Source organism: Photinus pyralis, unplaced genomic scaffold, assembly GCF_008802855.1.
Source record: "Photinus pyralis isolate 1611_PpyrPB1 unplaced genomic scaffold, Ppyr1.3 Ppyr1.4_LG6, whole genome shotgun sequence".
Classification (NCBI taxonomy): domain Eukaryota; kingdom Metazoa; phylum Arthropoda; class Insecta; order Coleoptera; family Lampyridae; genus Photinus; species Photinus pyralis.
This window is the reverse complement of record NW_022170663.1, coordinates 31,807,842-31,819,664: the sequence shown is the minus strand read 5'-3', so window position 1 is coordinate 31,819,664 and position 11,823 is coordinate 31,807,842. Positions and strand designations below refer to the sequence as shown.

Below are 11,823 nucleotides of genomic sequence, written 5' to 3'. Positions count from 1 at the left end.
TTAAATGCTGAAAAGGTACATAACGTGACCTCTAATGACAAAAGAAGGAACAAGGTAAATGAAACCTATGAGTATGACACCCAATTAACCATAACTAAACTAATCAGTTTTACAGAGGAATAGTTATTTACATAAAACTGGCGAGGAAATATTGAAGTGCGAGACCCCTTGGAGCCGAGTACTTTAATTTCCGAGTCAGGTAATGTCATTTTACTGACGAGTTTTGTATTAAATTTTACCCGAAATCGTATTTTAATATAACATTTCAATTTGTATATAAAGCTTTTGTCCGGCCAGTAAAGTAGAGTAAAGTGACAAGCGGCAGGAAACAAAGTCTGTTCTGAGCCTGTCATGGAAACTCAAATTGCCTGACAGAAAGTAGGCATGAAAATGAAGGTTTCAGGACGATTTTGGGTGAATATGTAAATGGCGTGACTGGCACCAAATGGAACAAATTTAAATGCTGCAGCTGGTAGCAGTCGAAACTACTTAATTCCCTTTATCTGTCAGAAATGATCTGCGTTTTTCAAAGTGTCTTTAAAGCTACGTTACATCGCTCGTTGCAGAGCATAAAATTATTACTGGGTTGCATCATTTGGATCGTCCGATACAAAGATTACGATATTAATAATAATTTTGGTGCAATCACTCAAAAACAAAACAAAAAATGTTACCAATTATTACAAAGTACCACATTTTATTCTGTTATCTATAAAGTAACAAGATACAAACAATGTTTATATTTACAAATCAATCATTCGCTTTAATTATTTCTCATGTTATAAGAGCGCATCAAAGGGTCGCCGCGATAAGGCTTTTAATCAAACTCACGACAAATATGACCTTTTCTTCGACTTAAGGACGCTTTTCGTATTATATTTTTTATTTTAGAAAATTTAAAAGAAATAATTGCAATATTATTTGATAAATACTATGTTTTGGATTATATCTCAACAGCTTCAGTAAATTTAGTAATGAGTGCATGATTTTTTTGCCACATCGAAATTCTATTATGTACCTCGGAAGAAAGTTGTCGCTCAGAATCAGAATATTTTTTAAACAGAAAATAGGCCCAAATATTGTTCCCTGTGGAACTCCTTGCCCATAGTATATTTAATTACGATCAATTGCGGAAATGGACTGTTCAAAATTTCCCTGCCTTGTTTCGTGTCGATTTGAATTGTTGATTAGTATAACATAGTGGCCATGCCGGGCAGCACAGGTGGTTCGTATCAGTCGTTAGTAGGCACGAAGGATGTGTACTGTACGACGACGTTCGCTGCGAATAATAATACCACGGGAGTTATGGCGACCGTCAAAAAGGCCCTTAACCTGTCTTTCCAAAGGGAAGAAAGAAAACCAGAAGTCGTTCCGGCAAGGTAGGTATGCTTACTCTGTTTTGTTATGTTTTAATTATTGTTAAGCGTTTTTGTATTTGGCATGTTTGTCATTTGGATCAGTTTCGGTCCTACTCTCCATCCTCGACAGGTAAGCTGTGCGCATGCGCAATTAGCATGCCACTACTGTTAGTATTTAGATCATCACCTTCTACATTATTAGTAATGATTTAATTTTCAAGACATGCCGACGGTCGATATTTTTGCTTTTTCGTAGACGCCTACGTTTGAAATATATTCTCACTATGAAAGCGAAATACCTACTTTTTTGGCCAATAAGAACAATTTAATTTTTAATTACGCACAAATTAAAAAAAATCTAAGAAACAATAGGTTTATATTTGTTTTAGATGAATCAGTCAGTAAATCTGGTTAGAAACGCTTTTGTCGGTCGATTAATCACAAGATTTGGGTTAAATCCCCTACTCGCTTTTGCTAAACCGGTCATTATCACAATGTAGGTAGTTAATTAGTCAAAAAAACATTGTAAGAAGCTTTTCGTATGGATACGCTTTTATTGATTAAATAATCTACTAAGCGTTCTATGTTACATTGCGATATATCATCTTTTGAAACTCGTAAAGTGAAGGAATACCGCAGGGAGTTAATATCTAATACCGCCGACACATACGGAACGGGATAGGCATCTTCTTTTGCATATGGCTTTAAATTGATGGATGTCCTTCTAAAGACATTTTTATACGATTTTGTCTTTAATTCTTCGACATTTTTATTTAAAACAAGCAATAGATTTTTTTGTGGGTTTCGTATATGGTTGGTATATGTAAACAATCTGGGGTAGCATTTCTGTTCCACTTGCATAATGAACATTTTTGAAGTACTGTTCGGAGATTCAATAATTCCGAATTCTGCTTACCTTTTTGTTTACTTAGAGTTAGTTGCAATTTTTTGATTTTTAGATAAAAGCCCTAGTAAAAAGCCTATACCTTTTTTGTCTATTAAATTATTGGAAATTTCTTTATTACAAAAGTTTCTTTGTAATGATTGTTGCATAATTGGATTGCTATCTAAAAAGATAGCAGATTAAATTCTCTTTTCAAACATCATATAACAAGAAAATTTTAATAATTCAAAAATATTCAAAAAAGATTAAAAAATTTTTTTTTGTATCATTTGAACATTTTTTTAATTGTTTAAATCTGATATAAAAGTTAATTATTTTGACATTTTACTCAAATAGGTTTAGTTAGGGTTTTGATGAGCACCTGTTTAAAAATAATAAAAAAATTAAGTATTGAGGCAATAACCTTGAAACTCATTTTGACATCATATTTTGTCTCTCTTCTAATCGCACTTGAATTTTCAAATTTTTTTAACCGCACAAAACTACAATATTTTGCGCAATTTTATTTATTTATCATGCAATCTCACTCGATATGGAACACCCTGGTCATTACTAGTAGTTAAGAGTAAAAAAACTTGGTCTCTTCTTGGGATCCAGACTTGTCGTGAGCCTATCTCTCGTAGGTATAGCTAATCGCATTCGCTAAAACTGCCATAGATATTTAGAATTTTGAGAGAGTGCTGGCTTGGGAAATCCCAAATTACAATTGATATCTATGGAAGAATCGAAGGGGCGTTTTACTCCTCCAATCCATTTGTACAGAGTGTTACATTTTCGACACACACTGTTATAATGTATCTGGTATCTCCGTAATTGCTAGTGCTAAAAAAGTAATGTAGGCGCCATTTTTGAGTCAAACTTAAAATCGTAAAATCAAAAGTTAAACATTTTTGTTCGCTTAACTTAAAAGATACAGGTGAAAATCAAAAAATTGTCAATTTCAGAATGGCCCTATATTTCCTTAGTTAAAAGGGTTGCAGAAAAGTGTTATATGCAAACGTTTCTCTATAATGATTGTTGAATAATCTGCCGTTTTAAAATAAGTATACGGGGGTGAAGTAAAAAATCTTAAAAGATACCATATTAAATTTTCTTTTCAAAAGTATAACAAATATAGTTCAAAAAATTATAAAGATTCAAAAACTAAAAAATGTTGTTATTTTTTTGTAATTGTTAAATCACTTGGACTCTTATAGATTTTAAAAAATTTTCTTTTATTCTGTTTTGAACCTTTTGTGAACATCATCCATGGTTTGTTGCAGTTGTTTTATAATAGAAGCGGTCATTACTTACTCACTACAAATTGTCTAAGTTACAGCGTCAGGAACCATTGATAATAATCGCCCGCTTAGCTACATGTTCTGTCACATTCCTCCATTCTTTCGGATGTATTCCCCAGTTTGTCCGATATTGCCGTTTCGTCAGATTTGTCAAGCTTTCCTTTTCAACGGATCTTTAATTTTCCCTCTTAAGAGTCCTCAAGCATTCAACAAATTTTTCATTCTTCAATATTTTTTCGATTCTTTTCATTCAAATCAAGTGAATTCTTCCGATCCTTTAGATTTCGTAGATCCTTTGAACTTTTTTGGCTTCTATAAATTTTTCGACTCTTTACTTCAATACCTCGGATTGCTACATTGATTTGGATCTTTCCGTTTCTTTGCACTTTTCAGATCTGTCCGACTGTCAGAGCTGTGTAATTCGTTAGTTTCTTTAGGCGTCAAAATCTTCTATTTCATCGAATACTTCCAGTTAATCAATCCCCATACTTCAAGAGTATTCAGTTTTTCCCAGTTCTTGACATTACTCAGGTCTTTTTGATTTTTTTTTTGTTTATTATGCCTCAAAACTCTCAGTTCTTATGATTATCTGGACTCTTTCATATTTTGGAATCTTTCCGATTTTTTTTACATCTTCAACGCCATAAGATTCTTAAGATTCGTAAAGACCTTCGAAGCCATCCGATTTTTCGGTATTTTTTTAATTTTTTCGATTTCTTAATTTTTTCTTATTCTTGGCCCTGCAGTCCTTCAAATTGTTAAGATTGTTCAGGGTTTTTTCAGTTTCTTCGAATCTTTCTGATTCTTCGGAATCTTCAAATTCTTCACACACTCGCAAATGACATTTTCAGCAACCCACTGTGCTCTTGATATCTGTTATTAGCGTATCCTAATGGAAATGCAAAACGCTTATGTTTCTCGATTTTTTGTGTGTGTCCTGCCTATCTGAGATGATAGATGAATACCTATCGGACAAATTTCCTGGAAAATGGAAAATTTCACCGATAGGTATTCTCGCATGGTTGAAACCAACCGTTTCCAACAGGGTTTCCAACTATTGGTTTTTTTTCGCTAACATTTTGTGGTCGTGTGGCACACCTTCTAGGTATAGGCTACCTATTGCATTTAGTCTAAGATCCCACATAAGGCCTACCTTCGCTCATCTGTTTTGTGTTGTCTCGAGTGGAATACATTTTTTCGCAATCTTGATATGTAAACAAACACATTACCCATGGGTTGCCAAAAAAATTTTTCAAGACTACCCTGTAAGCGTAACAGCTGCTCATGACGTACGCACCGTACGCATGCGCTCTCTCCATGCGCGATAGAAGCAGACCGAAATATTAATTTTAATTAAGGGTAAACTTCACTTAATTTTTTTAGGCAACCCATTTCCAATGTGTTTGCTTACATATTAAGATTGATAAAAAAATTGTTTCGTTCGGTAAACAGATGAGCGAAGGTTCCCCTTTATGTGGGATCTTGTACTAATTGTTCTCACATAGCTAACAAAAGAAGAACGTATTTTGTTTCAACCCAACCAAATTCCTTAATTTGAGTTTTTCTCTAAAATTTGCTTATGTAATATAACAAGTTTACAACCGGAAGTGAAACGATCATGATAATATTTCCTTTCGATAGATCATAAGAAAGTAAGTTGGTATACAAATTTTCAGATTTGAATTATTATTAATGAAAGCCTGAATACTTTTAGATAACGGTTTTGCGTGAAAGAGCCTGTATTCAGTGTTCCAAACAAAATGTTCACCCTGTATAAAAGGCAGCGTTTAAAGAAACTTTTACTTATTTCATCTAGAAATTGGAAACAATTAAGGCAATGCAAAAACCAAAAAGCTTGAGGAAATTGCTCTCAATAATGACAATTTTTAGGGAACGATGGAAAATGTTGTCCCCCGCAGAGAAAATTATCTGAAAAGTAGACGAAATTTGACGAAAATACGGTGAAATTGGAAGTTTTTAGGAAAACGCAATGCAGGGTTTGAGAAAATTGTTACTTCGTATTATTGAAATCAGGAGAAGTAGTGATCTTTTTTTGGCAATCGAAAGAATTTTATTCCTCGCGTAAGAAATTAAGAAAAAATAGCTGAAAGAAATATCAGGGAATGTAGAATGTAGTAAAATCTTTAAGGAAAGTGTTACTGATGAACAAAATCAGAATAAACTGAAATCCGTTCTGTTAAGATGCAAGCCGTCGTCGTTCGTTTAATCGTTGTAGCTCACACGCGGACGGCGCGGGTTCGATTCCCGGTCGATCCTGAATTTTTTTTAATCTATATATTATTTAGCCTTTCTACATTTCGCCAGACTAATGCTGATTTTGACGTAGGATGTTACATAGGCCCGTAGGGGCTAGTATTTTTTTTATAAATTGATCGACGGCAACACAAATGTTATTAAAAGATGCGAAATCGTATTCCCGCTCTAAATTTCCTTAAGAATGGCCATACAAATTAACTGGATGAGCTTCAATAACCATATGATATCAAAATCAATGTGCGTTCATTAGGAAGACAGCTCGGTACCAAATTAGGTAAAAATAAAACGGCATTTTTGGCCGGACAACAAACATGATCAGAATTTTACGAAAATTTATTTGGGAACTCTTTATGTGTTTAAGAACCCAATGGTTTTGCATACGACTTTTCAAAAGAAAACTACTTCTTTTTTGTCACCTGTCAGTTGAATTTGTAGCTAGTGTCAAGTGCCTTGGTTTCATACTAATATTCTCTTTCCAAAATTTGCTACTTCCTTAAAACAAAGGTATGTAAATCTATCATTTTTTTAATTCACTTATTCATTACTGGTGTATATTTCGTATTAAAATTGGAGAATCTAAGACAATTAGGTTTGTGGAAAGGAAAAAGACGTAATTTCAAATTAAAAATGTTAATCCAGTTTTGAAGAATTTGTTCGTTGGCGTGAAAGCAGAGTACACAGAAGGCTGCTACGGTTTTTGCTCAAACTCAAAGCAGTAGTTAGTAGGAATTCAGAAAATTCATTATTCACAAACTGAATATGACGCGATAGGTTTATCAATTTGTTATTTAATTTATAGCAAAAAAAGATGATAACGCTTATCATAGTGTGGGGAAGTAGGTTGTAATTGTATGATAAAATGACTTTAAAGTCACTTACAAACACAAATTCGAACGTGCCAGATCGCGCTCCAGTATCATAGCAGTTAATCTCGTAGCGAAATGGACGAGGGGTACGTAACAATACCGAGGAGTAGGTGCGCTTTCATAGTGAGAAACCGTGAGGGGAGGTTAAAAATAATTTCATCATTGACAGTGAAATCGTTTCAAGTGCACCGGTCTTCTCAATTATTTACAAAAACTCGAAGGCACCCGTAGATTATTCTGCTTCAATTTGTTTTAGGAGTGATAGTTCAACGACTACTGTAAACAATAATAGAACGATGCCCGCTTCAGGTGCAGCCGAGGAAGCCGCCCTTTTGGGGTAAGCACAGATAGGTGTAGGCGCATATTTTTTAATTTGCGTATTGCGAAAGACCATCCAAGTTCGCGTGTTTACTCTGAAATTGTGCGTTCATTACTTCTTCTATTACCACAGCACAATGCCTTCTGACAGTATGGATGACATCGAACTAAAAAATATCCAACTGCAATTCCCATCGACTCGATCGCTATCCAGGGGCGACTCATCAGCTCACGAGGAAACTGTGGAAACTGATCGCGGACCGATCGTAGTAGCGGTTCAAGGATCCAGGAACAAGCCGGCGATTTTGACCTACCACGATTTGGGATTGAATTGTACGTAATGTGCCCTTCGCGGTTAAATGAGGCTAACTTTTTTTTCTAAATTTAGACATATCCAGCTTTCAAGCTTTCTTCAACTACGTTGACATGAGAGCTTTACTGGAAAACTTCTGCGTGTATCACGTTAACGCTCCAGGACAAGAGGAAGGCGCTCAAACATTACCCGAAGAGTAAGTACTAATTACGTTTATTAAATTGTTTACACATGCCTCTTAAGCTAAATTGCAACTGATCAAGTTTAATTAAAGACCTTGTGGATACTCATAATAAACAACGTATGTTTACATTTGTAAGTGCGTCTCAATAATATGACGGTAAACACCAGTTTCTTGACTGGGCTCTAATTTGAATTATTCCACAAATGTAAGAATTACTGCCTTAACGCGCACAACTTCTACGTTGTCAGCTGCGTGGGATATTTTTAGCATAGCAGATGGAGGCATTTAACCACTTAAGTGTACTTGTTTCAAGATGTTAAGACAAAGATTCCATTTAAATTTATGCTGATGTGGTGCAAGTCTGATTAAATAAGACTGTTTTTGTCCTAGAAAATGAAATCAAAACTTACCGGTCAAGATGATGTCCTACTTTGTGGTTTGTTTGTTCAATTTAATGGTTGCAATTTTTCAACTTCCCCTAAAAAAATTGGCAATTAAGCCCCCGCAATTTAAACCAAAATAACGAACATTGTTAAATAGTGCTAGGGTTGGCCTAAATTGTGCTGACTCAATTTTCATTTGTGCTGATCCGAAAAAAACGTGGGGACCAATTTGACCCCCCCCCCCGAACGCTTCCACTGCTATTTAGATTACTAGAGCCTGTATAACACAAAAATTCCTGGTTTCAGACGATTCCAGAAAGCCAAGAGAACTCCAAGAAATATTTATTTTTCTAATCAATTTTTGTCGACGATAACAAAATTATTTATGTTCATAAAAGCAATACTAAACCAAACAAAAATTTGAAATGAGTTGAATTTGTTTTTCAGGTGGATGGGCCAATCAAAATGCTCTATTTAAAAAAAAATGTGTTTTTAAATAACCGCTTGTCAGTCAGATCGGCCCAAATAAAAGAATCTTCTGTTTTACTATTTCACAGTTTAGAAACAAATCGCACTTGTGCAAATGGTTGAAGAGTATTTTTAGCGCATTTTTTAAGAAATAAAAAAAAATGCTATTGTTTGCGTTTTGTCCGTCCGTCCGGACCCACTTCTACCCCTACTTCTAGGGGAATGGTCCTAGAGTCCTGCAATTTTTTACAGTAGGTAGCCTATTCCTTGAAGGTGTGCCAGACGGCCATTAAATTTCGCTGTCTATAAGCCCCCCCCCCCACGAATTATTTCCTGAGATGCTGTTTTTGAAAGTAAAACGTCCATAAGTTTTACATACGACAACCAATTGGTCTCAGATTTTGCATACGCATGCCTTTAGTGGTGCCAAGTTAAACTTTAGATTTGGGGGGGGGGGTAAACACATGTTCTACCCTTCATGGTATTCTAATGAAAGGTCTCATCGAAATAAATTGGTTTGTACAAACTATAACTTTCCCGTGCGACTCTTTTCCGAGATCATAGAGCGACGAGGCCTGAGGGGGGGGGGGGGGGAATTAATTTTATCGCTCATTTTATTCTAATTAAAGGTCTCAACAAGGAACCGTTTTCTACCCTTCTTTTTGTCTTCTTATCCAAGTACGCGGTGGAGGGGGGGGGGGGGGGGGGTGGAACTACTTTTATCCTTCATGGTACTCTAATGAAAGGTCTCAACGAAAGGAACCGTTTTCTACCAACTACTACCCTTCTTTTTGTCTTCTTATCCAAGTACGCGGTGGAGGGGAGGGGGGGGGAGTGGAACTAGTTTTATCCTTCATGGTACTCTAATGAAAGGTCTCAACGAAAGGAATTAATTTCTACCAACCACAGCCCTCCTCCTCGGCCTCTTATCGTGATCGAGTATATTCCCTTATACCTCAAGAACGGTTTGTCGGAAGAGGGTCGTCACAAAAGACGATTGAGACGTGTGCAAGAAATATATCCATTTGTGATGTTAAAACAAAAGTTATTTCGGTTAAAAAAATGCGCTTTATCTGCACAACACCTGTGCACAATTTATACTTGTTTTATACTTTTGGGTTTTGGTTTTTACAGCGCGAGCCATTCTTTCACTCAAATTACCAACAAATTTGCCATTTAAGATAGCATGTATGTTATACTTTGTGTAAACCAAATTAGAATCACCTTTATGTCTTTGGGGGAACTGACAGTACGAATATAAAATTTTGGTGGGAGATATGAGTAAAAGCGAATTGCGTGCTTGACATAGTATTTTCCGACCACTTTCGGTTTAACGGGAAGTGACTCGAAATTTAAATGACACACTCTGTATTTTTGTATGTTGAACGGCTGGCAGAGCTAATTGGGTGAAGTTGAAGATAAATCAGCCAAAGAGAAAATGGACCGTAGAACCCTGTATATTTTTACAGTTTTGGAATCTACAGTTAATTTTACATCGGCTGCATTGTTGTCGGTAATTAATAGGAGGTTGGGCTACAAAATAATTACATTTTGTTTTTAATCTAGGTGGTCTTGAATGAACCAAAATAGTTCTGTATTGACTCTACAAAAATCCATTTTGTCCAATTTATCCAATTATTGTTTGATATTTGATATTGCGATCGATTGAACAAATTAATTAAAAGAACTTGCACTTGAATCTTGTTTCAGACGACACTGGGTTCGATATAATTACAGATGTGGCATTGGCTCTTTGATGGTGGAAAAAAGACATCCTTTTTGCTCGATAAACACAGCACTCGGGTCGACTAACTTTTTCGTAAACGTAAACAGACGCTTCCGCTTAATAAAAATAAACATTCACTTTAAACGACGGAATAAAATCCCATTAAACACTATCTTTTCTATCACCAAGACTTTACAATTAGCTAGACCGACTGTCGTGCAACAAAACCCTCAATTACGACAGACTTTCCAACACCAAAAGCCTCCACCAAAACAAAAAAGCTTCGTCGCGTCGTCGAACTTAATTAAACACATGTGTTTTCTTATCGGCGAAACCTGCTTACCTTTATACTTAATTAGATTTGCGCAGCAATAAATTCTTATCGCAATGAGCGGAGATAAACTTTAAAATAACACATGTAGATGAACATTAACTTTTTACACGTAATTCAGCGTTTCAAAAAGGTAAACAAAGCGATTATCTAAACAAAAATTTTCTATTATTAAATAAATTTAAACGGACAAATCATAATTGGCTTCAAATTCGAATAACATGATCGAAATTGTGTTCATTCTAAATTAGCAACCACATTTAACGTCAAAAATAAATTATATTAAACACATAGAGGGTGACCTAACTTTACTGTAGGTGCTGAAACCAAATAAAACGTCCGCATGACGTAGTTTACACAACAGTATATCTTTCATACGTCAATAATTTGCCAATGTACGCTTGAATAGAAGATTATGTTTTTCATCAGCCTCATATAAAACTAAACTATCAAAAACAACGTACCTAGCAGGTGTAAAATTGTCTGTACAGTCCACGAGTATAAAATACAGGGTGTGCCGTTCACCCTATTTCGTGTGGAGAAAATTCTCTCCGACCGAGTTTCCTTAGAGGAAGAGACGAATATTCTTAAGCATAAGCTCTGGTATGGGGATGGAATTTTACTGGTTGCTTTTGGTTGCGCATCTCATTTGGGCGGACTCGACCACTTTGCATAGGTTACGTATTGCAGATGTGTCAAGAACGAGGTTTTGAAAATTAAGGCCCAAGTATTCTCCGCGGGGGCGAGTACCCTAAGGGCAAGAAAATTGCTTACTTTTAAATATCTCTCCTAAACAATACATCTATGAAGAAATCCACATTTAACATACTGCAATGTAAGGGTATTCCTAAATATAGAAGCGGTTAATTTTTGAGTTATTTTATGACTAAAAGACTATCGTTACCGATATACAGGGTGTTATAGTTCCACCGTACACTTTTCAATTTGAACCTTAAAAAAATATGCAAACAGAGGGTACAATTTTCAGTGCCAACTATCAAAACTAATACAAACAAGATATTATCCAAATAAAGCCGGAGTCTACTGGACCATTTTAAAAATTGTAGTTTTATTTAGCAAGCGGTCACAAATACGAAAAGATTACCAAAGATCAAAAAGATTCTCAATTAAATTCTTGTTTCACAATCTACCAGTTCCGCACCGATGAAAAGTTCAGTAGTAGAAAATGGAACATGACCCCTGAAAAAACAGAAAGATTCTATCACTATTGACATGACCAATTATGTAAACCCTTCAGTGTAACTTATATTTCAATTATTTTTTTTATACTTATTTGAGGGAAATATCTCAAAAATTACAGGAGGTATAAAGACAAAACTTAAAAAATCTTGAAATTGTAACATCCTGTAGGTCGGTAACGAAGGGTTTACGGTCCTATGTTTATTATGAACTTT

The 11,823-nt window shown here is 35.3% G+C and overlaps 1 protein-coding gene across 5 annotated transcripts in view; it reads left to right on the top strand.

Annotated features, from left to right (window-relative positions):
• Positions 1 to 1,184: 1,184 nt before the first annotated feature.
• LOC116175164 (protein NDRG3) overlaps positions 1,185 to 11,823 on the top strand; it is a 29,898-nt gene continuing 19,259 nt past the window's right edge. For 3 of the 5 annotated variants that reach the window (XM_031493281.1, XM_031493283.1, XM_031493282.1), the window contains exons 1-4: positions 1,186 to 1,379; positions 6,942 to 7,022; positions 7,137 to 7,336; positions 7,392 to 7,512. In XM_031493281.1, coding sequence (XP_031349141.1) covers positions 1,207 to 1,379; positions 6,942 to 7,022; positions 7,137 to 7,336; positions 7,392 to 7,512 — 575 coding nt within the window. In that variant the 5' untranslated portion in view covers positions 1,186 to 1,206. Of the gene's footprint in view, positions 1,380 to 6,657; positions 6,772 to 6,941; positions 7,023 to 7,136; positions 7,337 to 7,391; positions 7,513 to 11,823 lie in introns of those variants that run through there. The other 2 variants (XM_031493284.1, XM_031493285.1) reach the window with 2 other exon arrangements.